Raw genomic sequence first — 14,205 nt, 5'->3', positions numbered from 1 at the left:
GTGAGAGAGACAGAGAGAAAGGTCTTCCTTTGCCGTTGGTTCACCCTCCAATGGCCGCTGCAGCCGGCACACTGCGCTGATCTGAAGCCAGGAGCCAGGTGCTTATCCTGGTCTCCCATGGGGTGCAGGGCCCAAGCACTTGGGCCATCCTCCACTGCACTCCCGGGCCACAGCAGAGAGCTGGCCTGGAAGAGGGGCAACCGGGACAGAATCCGGCGCCCCGACTGGGACTAGAACCGGTGTGCCAGCGCCACAAGGCAGAGGATTAGCTTATTGAGCCGCAGCGCAGGCCGCTATGTTTTCTACTTCAATTTTGCCATCCTTCATAATTTTTGAATATGCCTTTCTCTTTATACCACTTGCAAGTTTGAAGTCATCTTTTTGCTTTTATTTTTTAAAAGTCCACATGTATTCTTCATGCGAGATTTAGCATCTTCACTTTCAGAATGTATCAAAATTTTTCTTCAAGTATTTGTGGCAGACCCTTGAGTGTTTTGACTTTTGCCTAATAGAGAAATAGCGTAGGAAACTGAGGACTCAATAAGTGTTTTATATAATGGGAATGAAACATTTATGTCCATGATGGATTGAGATCAGAGGTAAAATAATTTTGATGAAAATTACTTATCTTTTGTGGCAGCGGGAAATCAGTAATGAAGAAGTCAGAACTGTCTAATTGACTTTTTTCAGGGATCATTGCAAGGTCATACGGAACTGTATTGTTTGAATGAAAATGGACTAATTCTTCACAGAATAAAACAGAGATAATATTTCAACTAGTTCCACTTTCCACTCGTAGAAATTGGACCAGTGTTGTGTTGTACTGGGTTTTGGACACTGCCTTCAACACCTACATCCTATGTGGGTTGCTGGTTCAAGTCTCTGTTGCTCCACTACTACTCCAGCTTCTTGCTAATGTGTCTTGGAAAGCTTGGCCCCTCCATTACCCACATGGGAGATTAGGAGAAAGCTCCTGGCTCCTAGCTTTAGTCTGGCCTAGCCCTGGCTAGTGCAGGCATTGGGGAGTGAACAGGCAGATGAAAGATCTCTCTCTACCTCTATCTCTCCCTTCCTTCCTCTCTCTCATAACCCTGCCTTTCAAATAAATACATGAATGTTCAAAAGTCAAGAAATAAACTGATGACTCCAGAAAAAAGACCCCCTACTTTCTTAAGGAATTTTTTGTTGTTGCAATGTATCCGTATAATGTAGTCAATCATTATTCATGGAGCATATGTTCTAAGATACCTACAGAATTCCTATACACACACACACACACACACACACATATATATATATATATATATATACAGATAAAGAGAAAGAAAGATAGATATAGAAATAGATACAGCTATAGATATAGGTATAATATAGCTGTTTTCTATCCATACATAAAAATTTAATGTAAAAATTCAACACACATCAAAAGAGTTACAAGAATATTTAATAGTAATGATATTGAAAAATATAAAATATTTAAAATAAGCTATGTGGATGTGGTCATTCTTTTTTTCCATTACCTCAGAATGGTAAAAAGCTTTACAATAAAATCATAGACTTGAATATCCATGTGACAGCAAAATATTTTGCCTGTTCTATCACTTATATATGTCAATAAATGTACCTATGAGTATAATTCATCAGCATCCACATGTTTATATAATTGTTATGTCCATATAATAACAATGAATTAGTATATTACTACTTCATTTCTTTTCAGATTAAGGCATTTCCAACAACCTTGTGGTCCTAGGCAGCAGTCGTCTTCATTCACAGGCATGTCTGTTTATATCTAAGTCATTAAGATAATTTGCTTTTGTTGGCTATTAAAATTAATTTCTCAAGACTATTAATCGTTAATTCCTAGAGGACGGATTATGATTTCTTTTGCAGAAGAGGACCGACAGGTAACAACTGCGTATTAAGGCTGATAAACAAAAACCTTTAAGATAAATCAAAGCTTTAGACAAAGCATCACAGACAGGGGAGAACAGGAAGTCTTCCTAGGCGAAGGCAGGGCGGGGGAGGGGAGCTGCGCCGGCGCAGTGCGCCTGCCCGCCCGGAAGCCACGCCGGAAGACCAAGCGCGACGCTGTGTGGGGGCGGGGCCACGCGCAGCGCGCAGGCGCAGTCGGGCCAGGGGTGGGGCCGCGGCCGCGGCCGCGGAAGCGAAGCCATCTATAGACGCCGCGCTGCTCGGACGCTGCTGCGCGTGCGCAGGCGGCCGGTGCTGAAGTCCTCGCCTTGGCCGCCTCCGCCGCCGCGGCCGCCTGTCCGGGATTGGCGTCTCGTGTTTCCTTGGCTCGCTCGCCGACGGGTTCGCGCCCTTCTCGCGCCCCCGGGGCAGCGAGGCTGGGGAGGGGGTTGGCTGGGGGCTGTTGATTGGCGCCGTGAAGGGGCGGCCGGGCGGCCATGTCGGCCGGCGAGGTGGACCGCCTTGTGTCGGAACTGAGCGGCGGGACCGGAGGGGACGAGGAGGAAGAGTGGCTGTATGGCGGTACGGAGCTTCCTGTCCCTTGTCCCTCGGCGGGGGTCTCCGGGGCGGCCCGCCCGGCCCCGCGCCGCCCCCGCGGCCTGAGGCCGCACTGAGGCCTGGCGGCCCCGGGCCCCGCGTCGCCGGCGGCCTGGCTGCGGGGCCCACCCGGGAGACCCCCGGGGAGTCTCGCGCCGCTGGGGGACAGCCGCTGTGCAAGTCTGGCTGAGTAAAGGCGGTGCGGAGACGCTGCCGTCTGCCGTGTGCGGGGTGCACCTGCCGGCGCGCCTCGCTGGCGGGGTCCTGCTTCTAAAGTCAACTCGGAGACCCAGGTTGTGGCCCGTAAAGAAACCCCTGACGTCTCCGTGTAAGCTGACGTTGTGCGTTTTTTTTTAGGGACCCATTAACTCACGTTGTGGAAGCACCGCGTGGCCCTTTTTGGCCTACCTTGTTCAGTGTTAATCTGTTTTTCTCTTGTGCTTGCTTCTTGCAAGGTGACTTGACATCGGGATTGTTTAACTTTAGTGGAGCCACAGGGCCCCACGTCTGTTTCGCGAGGTTTGAAAGTTTGTATCTTTTGCTTTCCTAAAACGTACATTCTTGATGGTTTCCAGCGTCGCATAGTAAAGGTGTCCATTGGGCACCAGGCAGCTCCTCAGTGACCTAACTGGAATAAACGTCTTAAAAAAAATTGCTCCTCTGTCAAGATGCGGCGCTGTGACGTTCTTTGTAGTGTGAACGTGTAACTTTGTATCTGTGAAGTCTGGTGTCCCGTAAGGGTGTATCTGGTGGAGGGATTGTAAGGTGATCTAACTCTGCTGTGTTTGTAGGCCCGTGGGACGTGCACGTGCACAGTGACTTGGCCAAGGACCTAGGTTAGTGCTTGTGACGACCGCTTCAGATTTGCGTGAGACTGATCTGTAAGAGTGCTGTCTTCACTTACTCGCTTGTTTATTCTGTTTGGTAGATGAAAATGAAGTTGAAAGGCCAGAAGAAGAAAATACCAGGTTAGTGCAATTGCCTGTTGATCTTGTACACACATTGTGTGAGTCCATCAGCAAACTGTCAAAATGACTTCTGACAGCATTTGGAGGTCGCCGAGTCTGTCAGACTTTCTTCTGACAACAAGGCCTACTCTTAGACCAGTTCCACTTGGTAGCAGCTCGGAGGACGGTTTTTAAAGTTAGACTTGACTAGGTTTTCCTATTAAGTAACTACTCGTCCGTGAGCTCAGTAGCAGAATGTACAGTGTAGTCATTAAACTAAGGAAGATGTTTTAACCTCAGGAGTTTTGAGGAACTCTGAAGATTACTGCTTTTATAAGCTATTAATATTTTTGATAGTCTAATGCACCTTGTTATGACTTCAGTGCTTTGTATATAAGTTGAAAGTTAACATGTTATAAGACTGATTCTGTCAAATTATCAGGGAGGTGTGGCATTTGTAGAAATTTAAATTTCAGAACAACTCACGCATACTCTTGCTGACTTTACCCTGACCGAATGCACTGGTGTCCTATAATGTAGGACAGGGTGGTAAAAATGGGAACCTTAAAGAATGTTTGTATTCAGAAAGCGGAGAGCATCTCACTGAACACCCTGGGGTGGCTGGAATCAGATAAAACAGGTGTTGGTGACGCTGTGTCAAAACTGAAACCCCAGCACACTGCTGGTAGGCTTGTCAGAGGTGCAGCTGCTTCGGAGCGTAGACTGGTAGTTTGATCCAGTGGTTAAACAGAGTTACTGTGTGACTCAGGCGTTCCACTCCTGGGTTGATACCTTAGAGAAATGAAAACACGTATCAGCTCAGAAAGCTGTCCGTCAGTGGTCATAGCCGCATTATGCATTTTAAAAAAACAAAACGGAAGCAGCCCGAGGACTGATGAGTGACAGGCTGAGTGTGGTATGTCTGTGCAGCGGAATACTGTTGGGCTGTGAAAAGGACAGTGAAGTACCGCACCGTGTAGCAGCACGGGAGCACCTGGAGAACATCACGCTAGGTGAAGGAGACCCGTGGCCGAGGACAGCGTGCATGTGACGTGTCCAGAATAGGCAGATCTGGAGATAGTGCATAGTGGCTGGCAGGCTTTAGGAGAGGGTTGAAAAGGAGTGGCTGCCAGTACAGCTGAGATTTCCTGTTGGGGCAGTGCAGATGTTTGGGAATTGGGTAGCTGCACTGTGCTGAACCCACCAAACCGATGTAATTGTGTCCCTCAGTGGATGCGTCGGGTGGGAAGTGGAAAGGGGAATAGCTGAGGAGGAGCTGAAACTTGAGCGTTCTTCCTTTCCTAGATACACTTCCTATGTTTTTCATTTAGTGCTGAGTTTTATGGTGTCACCACAGTTCCTGACCCTGATCCCAACCACAAAATTTGGATTAGCATAGTTTATAGTTATGAAATCTGTTAACTATTCATAACCCACTTCTTCAGTTGGAAAATAAAGTAAATTGATTACAAGGTATAGGTTCACAAATGCACTGTTTTATAAGTAATTTTCATCCCATAGGTTTTTATTGTTTTTGCTTTAGTTGGAGATTGTTTAAAATGCCACTATAGAGATTAAATTGATGTATAAAGAAACTGCTTGATAGGAAGTTCAGAAGAGATTAGCAGAAATGTAATTAAAAGAGCTCCGAACTTGTCAATATCCGGTCATTTTTCTTAGAAATGCTACTCAATATTTCTTAGACTAGGGCCAAATCCCTTTGTTGCTTTGTACTTTAGTTTTCCCATCTGTAAAGTAAGGCAATGGCTAACTCCCACTGTCAAATCAGTAATTCGTATTTAAAGTGTGGGAAGCTAGTTAGATTATGGTGCTGTAGAAGTGTTATATGTTAGTTAAGGGCTGTGCGCTGAAGTCTTAGGGGAATGGGGATGTTTTATTGTTACGTATCAGTTTTACTGTGAAAGGACAAGTTCATGTGTTACCTGGTCTTTGAAAATAATCAGGTTTACAGTTCATCAGAAGAAAAACTTGAATTATAGCCATCATCAAATTTCAGATCATTAAATTGTATTAAGTTGTGAAGGCATTTTTGTTCTGCTTGTTTTCAGGCTTGGTATTAAGGATAATAGAGAATAAGATAGGCGGATTTTACCATCTAGTGGGGACAATAATTCTAGGAAACTTTAATAGACGTGCCTTAAATACTAGTATGATCAGTCCCGCCCCCCCTCCCCCCCTAATTATTTCCCCAAAGAAACCTTTTATTTAAGGAATACAAATTTCGTGAGTTTCATAAATACAAATTTAGGAACATAGTGATTCTTCCCACCATGCCCACCCACATTCCCACCCCTCTTCCTCCTCCCGCTCAGTCTTATTTATTTATTTTTTTTACTAAGATCTATTTTTCAGTTAACTTTTTCTGCCTCTCTGAGTCGTGGTATCTGACATGTGCACTTATGTTACTGTTTGTAGTGCTAATCCTCCATCTGGGGTTGAAGATGAAGCCGCTGAAAATGGCGTACCAAAACCGGTAACATAGACCTCGAAGTCCAGTTACTTTCCTGTTTAAAATCTTTGTAACTTCACAGTTCACTTAGAAAGAGTCAGTGTTTAACATCGCTTTTAGTATTGGGTGTGAGCTACACCCTTCAGACATTTTCATCGGGTGCCATCGAAAGCACGTGTAGGAATTAGGTGGGAGAAAATAGAGGCGAGGACATAGCATGTGCAAGGGCTTCCGGAAAACTGGTCACCTGTCACCTAAATAGATCATACAGAGTTTGCTATTCAGAGCAAACATTGAGTCCCATAGCCTAAATTTCAGTGTGAAAGATTTTTAAAAATGTGTTTCCCTTTAGCTTTTTTTATTTTAGCTTTCACTTGCTAGGCAGAAGAGATAGAACAACTATCTGCTAATGAACTCCCCAGACTCCTGAGGCTACCAGGGGCTGGGCTGGGAACAAAGCTGGGAGCCAGGAACCAAATCCAGTTCTCCCACTTTGCTGTGCCAGGAACCCAATTACTTGGGCCATTTCCACAGCTGTATTAGCAGGCAGTTGGAGTCATTAAAACTAAATTTTAGGGCCGGTGCCGTGGCTCACTTGGTTAATCCTCCGCCTGCGGCGCCAGCATCGCATATGGGCACCGGGTTCTAGTCCTGGTTGCTCTTCTTCCAGTCCAGCTCTCTGCTGTGGCCTGGAAGGGCAGTGGAGAATGGCCCGAGTGCTTGGGCCCTGCACCCGCATGGGAGACCAGGAAGAAGCACCTGGCTCCTGGCTTCGGATAGGCACAGCGTGCCTGCCATAGCGATCATGTGGGGGGTGAACCAACGGAAGGAAGACCTTTCTCTCTGTGTCTCTCTCTCATTATCTAACTCTGTCAAATAAATAAATAAATAAAAACTAAATTTTAAATAGTTATGATTCAGAGCTGTAATTTATTTTACCTCTGTAAAGTAGTAAAAGCAGAATTGTTTAGAATTGAAAGATAAAGAGAAATGAATCTAATTTGCATACACTTCTCTGTTCAACTACAGATAGCTTTTGACATTATTTTAATTTTTAAAAAATTTAACTTAATATATTTCTCTGTTAAACTTGCAGCATTATTTTGTAGTAGACTAACTTTTCCCTATCTTCCTGTACGTAAACTCTAAAGAGGTTTTGTGTACAATTGGAGGTAGAACAGGTGTTTCAATTGCTTGACGTTTTTATCTAAAACCAAGTTATCAGAAATGGAGAATTAATTCCCCCTTTTTTTTTTAATGCTTGGAATATATCATTAAGGAAGATATCCTGTGTATTTAAAAATGAGCAGTACTTCTTTTTAAGCTTTTGTGGGCACTTTTCAAACTTTCTCTAATAGAACTATGGTTTGTGTTCTAGTGGTGGCTAACAAATTTTACTTCATCTGTCTACATAGACTAATTCAGTTCTGTAAAGATAAATTCAGGTGGAGGCTATCAAAAAGCTATACAAGCAATGAAAGTTTACTCATTATGATGTTTCTGGGTATGTTAGTATACTAATAAAACAATTTTAGGGCCCATGTTGTGGTATAATGGGTTAAACTGCCATCTGCAGTGCCAGCATCCCAAATGGGTACAGCTTCAAATCTTGGCTGCTCCATTTCCTATCCAGCTCCCTGCTAATGCAGCTGGGAAAGCAAGGGATGATGGCCTAAGTCCCTGGGCCCCTGCACCCATGTGGGAGACTTGGATGGAGTTCAAACTCCTGGCTTTGGCTGGGCCCTACCCTAGCTACTGCGGCCATTTGGGGAGTGAATCAGCAGTTGGAAGATTCTCTCTCTCTCTTTCTCCCTCTCTCTTTCTTTCTCCCTCTCCCCCCCACCCCCACCTCTGCCTTTCAAATAAATAAATCTTAGAAAAAGATTTTTTGTAACAGTGCAAAGTATGTTGTGAACTTCATGTTAGTTGAGAATATATTACAAAAGGTTTTAGTTTTTATTTGTCACTTAATACTTTTAAACCTTCTAACTAGGTGAAACTGAATTTCTTGTATTTGTATGTTGCAGGAGATTACCTGGGGCAATCGACGTTATTGGTCAGACTATCACCATTAGCCGAGTAGAAGGCCGGCGCCGGGCGAATGAAAATAGCAACATTCAGGTTGAGTATTTAGACATCAGCTGCAGGACTGTGTATGCTCTGCCTCATTCAATACATATTTGTGGTGATGTGTTAGAAGTGGAATTCAAAAAGTTGTGGAAAAACAAGAGGAGTTTTGAAATCTATGCATAGTTTATTCTTCACATGCATTCTCCATGAACTTTTTGAAGATCCCCTTATATATTAGGTGCTGCAAAGAGATTTAAAATATGGAGCCAATCACTCTTAAATTTATTACAAAAGCTTTCCCTTTTTCTTTTTTAATGGAGAGATGTGTTTCTTTTTAAGATTTATTTTATTTATTTGAAAGAGTTAGAGAAGTCTTCCATCAGCTGGTTCACTCCCCAAATGACCACAAAAGCTGGAGCTGAACTGATCCGAAACTGGGAGCCAGGAGCTTCTTCCAGGCCTCCCATGTGGGCGCATGGGCCCCAGGACTTGAGCCATCATCCTCTGCTTTCCCAGACACATTAGCAGGGAGCTGGATCAGAAGTAGAGCAGCCAGGGCTCGAATCGGCATCCGTGTCGGATGCTGGCACCGTAGGCCCAGGCTTTAACCCTCTGCACCACAATGCCGATCCTAAAGCTTTTCCTTCTTCATTTATGATCTCAGATATTTTTGTTTAAAAACTAAAATCTTTATTAAAAAATATTTATTTGAGAGAGAAACACAGAGATACACATACAGAAAGAGAGCACGCTCCAGTCTGCTGGTTTACTCCCCAGATGCCTACAGCTACCTAGGCTGGGTCAGGCTGGAGGTGGGAGCCAAAAACTCAGTCCAGGTCTCCCACATGGATGGCAGGGACGCAGCTACGTGAGCCATGTCCTGCTGCTTCCTAGGGTGCATAGTAGCAGGGAGCTGGAATCAACCACAGCTAGGACTGGAACTCCCTCCAGAGGGAAGTGAGCATCTCTTCCTGTGGCGTGCCTGCCCACCTGAGTGTTCCCATATACTTAAAGATGTGGCCCAGTGTCTCCCTGGTAGCTCACTGTATGGACTGAGCTGTATTTAATGTGGCCTTTCTGGGGGAAGGGCAGTTCCTCTGTGTTCAGGTGAAAGACTGATATGAGGAAACTGGATAATTAAAGTGGAGCTCCAGGAAGTGAAACTGCCAGCTTTAGTCCTTTTTCTGAGTACTTTAGAAAATGTCCAAAGTGTTTTGATTTTTTTATGTTTTTTTTTTCCTCTTATTAAATTTTGGTTTATATATATATTATGTCTATTCATCTATATTTTGGAATTTAGTAGTTATTTTTCTGAAGTCTTTTTTTTTTCCTTAAAGATTTATTTATTTGAAAAGCAGAGTTAAGAAAGGCAGAGAGAGAGAGGTTTTCCATCCACCAGCTGACTACCCAGAAGGCCGCAATGGCCGTAGCTGAGCTTATCTGGAGCTAGGAGCCAGGGGCCTCCTCCAGGTTCCCCACTGGGTACAGGGGCTCAAGGACCTGGGCCATCTTCTACTGCTTTCCCAGGCCATAGCAGAGAGCTGGATTGGAAGTGGAACAGCCGGGACTCAAACTGGCGCCCATATGGGATACCGACACTGCAGGCTGTAGCTTCACCCACTACACCACAGTGCTGGCCCCAGTGTTCTGATTTTTACAACTGATAAATTATGTAGTGTTTTTAACATCTTTTAAGTGTAAATCATTTCTTTTTCCCCAGCATTAAAATGCCACAATTTCTTAAAATAATTCTGTTCTTTACTCCTAAGAACCAGGTTATTAGCATAAACTTTTCACAAATTATTGAATCTTACGTCAGTACATAGGAAAAGTTAAGTCAGTAAATATTTGAGAAGTCTAAGTTATATACACAGTATGTTGCCTGTTCACTTCTTTCAAGTAAAATAGAAAAGTAGCATGCATTTTTAAATATATTTTGAACAGCATTTGATTATTTATTAGAAACCAGATTAGTGATAGTAGAATAAAAATCCCCAAATTCCCTCAGAGAATTTGTCAAAAGTCCTGCTTTTTAGGTACCACTTTGCTTGCTGTTCTGCTTCTGTGGATTTGGGGTGCTTCTGCGGTGCCTTCCTTTTTCATCTGTACAACAAACCAGCATTTTGAAGTGCTGCTTTATTTTATTTTTCAAGTAGAAGCCCTTCGTCTTAAAGTGACAAGGCTCACATGAAACAGTTATTTTTCTTGCCGCCCCCTCCTTTGCACCTTGTCAATGCATTCTCTTACTTTGCAATTTAGTACTACTGTGGGTGTCTCACCTATTGCCATCTTAATTCTTCTTTTCTCTCATTTTTTCTAAATTCTTCTTTTCTCTCTCTCTCTCTCTCTCTCTCTCTCTCTTTTTTTTTATTAATTATTTGAAAGACAGTGGTTTAGATATATTCCCTCGGCTTGTTTACTCCCCAGATGACTCTAGTGGCTGGGGCTGGACCAGGATGAACCAGGAGCCTGGAACTCCATCTGGGTCTTCTGTGTGGGTGGCAGGGGCTCAACCCTAGGGTCATCTTCTGCTTTCTCAAGCACTTTAGCAGGGAGCTTAATTGGAAGTGGAGCAGTAGCTGAAGTTAGACCAGTGCCCAAGTGGGATTTTGGCGTTGTGGGTAGTGACTTAACCACTGTGCCAGGACGCCAGCCCCATGCCTGGTTCTTTCTTAGGGTAATGGCTGTGATGGGGATTCCATTGCCTTTACCCAAATACTTTAACTTTGGTTGAGTAACAGAGAATAGAACTAGCTACATTATTTATACAAAGAGCTTATTTCTTTTTTAGAATTTTTTTATTACAGTTATTCCATAGGAGTATTTTGGGTAATGATCTAGTTTTTCCTAGGCTTTGAATATGAACAGGCACTTCAGGCAAGGGCGTTAACCCACTGTGCCACAGCACTGGTCACAGACAGTTGTAAAAGAGTGTGAGGGGGGTGGCACTGCGGCGCAACAGGTTAACGCCCTGGCCTGAAGTTCTGGCATCCCTTACGGGCGCTGGTTCGAGACCTGGCTGCTCCACTTCTGATCCACCTCTCTGCTATGGCCTGGGAAAGCAGTGGAAGATGGCCCAAGTCCTTGTGCCCCTGCACCAGTGTGGCAAGAAGTTCCTGGCTCCTGGCTTCGGATCGGCATAGCTCCGGCCGTTGTGGCCAATTGGGGAGTGAAACATTAGATGGAAGACCTCTCTCTGTCTTTTTCTCTCTGCCTCTCCTCTCTCTGTGTAACTCTTTCAAATAAATAACTAAAATCTTTTTTAAAAAAAAGTGTGTGTGAGAGAATGGATACTCACGTGTATGTAAGTGCACATACTACACACACTCAAACTGCTCTGCCCCTCAACGCTAAATACATGTCCCTGTGAATTAAACTACCTTTTGCTTTTTTTTCAGATTAAGTATAATTAACTTGCTAAGATTTATCTTAGTTAAGGATATTTATTCCTTGATAATATTAATTTGTCCTGTTAATTGTGCTCTAATTTCAGGTCCTTTCTGAAAGATGTGCTGCTGAAGTGGACAACAATTTTAGCAAACCACCTCCGTTTTTCCCTCCAGGAGGTCCTCCTACCCACCTTCCACCGCCTCCGTTTCTTCCACCTCCTCCAACTGTCAGCACTGCTCCACCTCTGATTCCACCACCAGGTAAATAGTAAATAAAACACTTGATTTTGAAAGAAAAATAACATGTGTTTCTTGTATTTTGAATTAGTAATTAAAGTATATACTTAGAAACAATATCTTGGTTAATTGCATTGCCTTACAAGTGGCAGGTAGTGCTTTATTAAGTGGTCTGTAATAGATTTGCACTGAAACATGTACGTCTTGCTGTTTCCGCACAGTAGAGCAACGGTGTCTCAACAGGGAAGGGCACAGATAGTAAAACTGTGACCCAGAAACGGGTGGCAGTGATCCCCAGACTGAAACTGCTGCAGAACGTGTCCTCCATGGCACCATGTGGTGACTTAATGATACGTTTAGAATTGCGTAGGTTAAAAAGCAGAATCCTATGAGAATAGTGAAATAAGGATTTCAGATTGATTGTCTTCTGTATATATTGTTTTCCTTTTAGGAGACTGCTATTGGGTGCCAGGTACCTGGTATTCACTTCTTTGAAACGAGATAGAAAAGTAACGTACATTTTTTAGTATATATTTTTAATAGCATTTGATTATTTATTAAAAATCAAGTCAGTGGTAAAAGAGAAAAAAATCCCCAAATTCCATTTTTATTTTTGCTTTCAGTCTTTTCCAGTGGCCTTTCTTTCTTTATTCCTCTTAAGTTTATCTTCCTTGATCACCTTTTATGAAACTGACAAGATTGATGGAAATGATAGTTCCTTCTTGTGAGAGGGTGGGCAGTCGAAGATGACAGCTCTGGTGTGGTTCAGGACAAGAGAAGTGTGGGGGGATGGGAGCTGCTTCCTACCAGCAACAGTAGGTACCTGAAGGCCATGTGGTTGCCCTCCCTTTTCCTTTGTAGGAGAGTGGTCTGGTTTTAGGGGCCAGCTGGGGTTAGAGGATGGGGCCACGTACTGGGTGTGAGTAGTCCTTTCCTGGGGTGCTCAGCCACTGCCTCTGCCTCTCGTCCTCAGCTTCGAGTCTCCTGTGCTGTCACCTCCGGTCTCCAGAAAGATAGGGAGAATACTGTGGAGGATGACTTGTGGCTCTAGAGGTTATCTGATTTCAGAAAGAGGACGGCAAGACTGGAATAGGTGCTTCTTCCAGAAAACACCATTTCTAAAGTCCAGTGACTCTTGTGTTCTAACAACTAAATTGGGTACAAACCATGCATAGATCAGGGTTATACCCAAGATTCTTGGGTCTTCTAATATGCTGAGATTAAAAAACCCAAAAGGGAGTTATGTGATTCCTGCTTCAGGCTAGGGTGTTTTAAATGAGCACTTTGTTCACTAAAAGAGAGTGCTATAAAATGTAGAAAGAATCTGTCTTTGAACATGTTTAGCTAATCAGTAAAAAATAATGCATGTTTGCAGTGGAGGATGGCCCAAGTGTTTGGGCTCTGCACCCCATGGGAGACCAGGATAAGCACCTGGCTCCTGCCATCGGAACAGCGCGGTGCGCCGGCCGCAGCGCGCTACCGCGGCGGCCATTGGAGGGTGAACCAACGGCAAAAGGAAGACCTTTCTCTCTGTCTCTCTCTCACTGTCCACTCTGCCTGTCAAAAATTAAAAAAAAAAAAAATAATAATGCATGTTTGATAAGTCTCCTCATACTGAATTGCTGTGTAATTCTGTTTAACCTTTACTAGGCTCTAAAGGTGAATTGAAAGAATTTTCATTTAAGATTTTTTTTTTTTTAAATTAAATGGGCAAATAATTGCATATATTTACGGAATACAATTTATGGGGTACAATGCTTGGATATATATTCACAACGAGGAGTGACTAAATTATTTAATTAGCATATCTGTCACCTAGTATGTTTATTTTGGTGGCAAAAACATCTATTATCTATTGTATAATGTATAATTGTTATTAACTATAGACATCATTCTGAGCAATGATCTCTTAAAACTTCTAACTGAAGCTTTGTTCTCTTTGATCAACAACTCCATTCCTTAGCCCACCCCCACCTCAATGTCTGTTAACCTCCATTCTACCCCTTACATGTGAGTTCTACCTTTTTAGATTTTACATGTAAGTGAGATCACACAGTAATACTTTTCCTTTAGGTACTTAGCATAGTCTCCTCCAGGTCCATGCCATGGTGTTGCAAATGACAAATTAAACTTTTCTTGTTTACTGCCTACTGCGATCTGTCTCCAAATGACAGATTTTGCCTGTTTGATACTAGCTGTTTATTAAAGTAAGTAGGGGAGAGGTAGTATATGTTAGTGATGAAAAAAAAATATTTTGCTAGTGTGAGTGTATCCAGAACTCTGTAGGCTGTTGCTGCAATGGCTTTCCCTGGAAGCTTGCTTTATTCAGAATGGTAAAATTACTCCATTTTGTTGCAATACAGCCTGTTTATAAGGGTGACAAATCTTTGAATAATGTTTAGGTTACTGATGTGATTAGCTGATTATTTTTCTGTGTTTTTGTCAGTTTCATGTTCATTCTCAGCTATGTACTTTCCATATTTAAAAACCTCTCCAGATTTCCCATGTTTATTCTTAGATCACCTTTCCATGAATGAATTCTACTCCTGGCTGAAGAAATACCTAACTGGTTATTTGCTGA

At 43.1% G+C, this 14,205-nt stretch overlaps 1 protein-coding gene across 16 annotated transcripts in view; it reads left to right on the top strand.

Annotated features, from left to right (window-relative positions):
- Positions 1-2,205: 2,205 nt before the first annotated feature.
- LOC133773571 (pre-mRNA 3'-end-processing factor FIP1-like) overlaps positions 2,206-14,205 on the top strand; it is a 67,269-nt gene continuing 55,269 nt past the window's right edge. For 13 of the 16 annotated variants that reach the window (XM_062210969.1, XM_062210973.1, XM_062210968.1 and 10 more), the window contains exons 1-4: positions 3,444-3,479; positions 5,895-5,952; positions 7,956-8,049; positions 11,492-11,648. In XM_062210969.1, the coding sequence (XP_062066953.1) occupies positions 3,446-3,479; positions 5,895-5,952; positions 7,956-8,049; positions 11,492-11,648 (343 nt within the window). In that variant the 5' untranslated portion in view covers positions 3,444-3,445. Of the gene's footprint in view, positions 2,497-3,302; positions 3,348-3,439; positions 3,480-5,894; positions 5,953-7,955; positions 8,050-11,491; positions 11,649-11,845; positions 12,038-12,075; positions 12,989-14,205 lie in introns of those variants that run through there. The other 3 variants (XM_062210960.1, XM_062210971.1, XM_062210972.1) reach the window with 3 other exon arrangements.

This window comes from Lepus europaeus, chromosome 14, assembly GCF_033115175.1.
Source record: "Lepus europaeus isolate LE1 chromosome 14, mLepTim1.pri, whole genome shotgun sequence".
NCBI lineage: Eukaryota > Metazoa > Chordata > Mammalia > Lagomorpha > Leporidae > Lepus > Lepus europaeus.
Note: the sequence above shows the minus strand (reverse complement) of the source record. Positions and strands in the feature narration are given on the sequence as shown.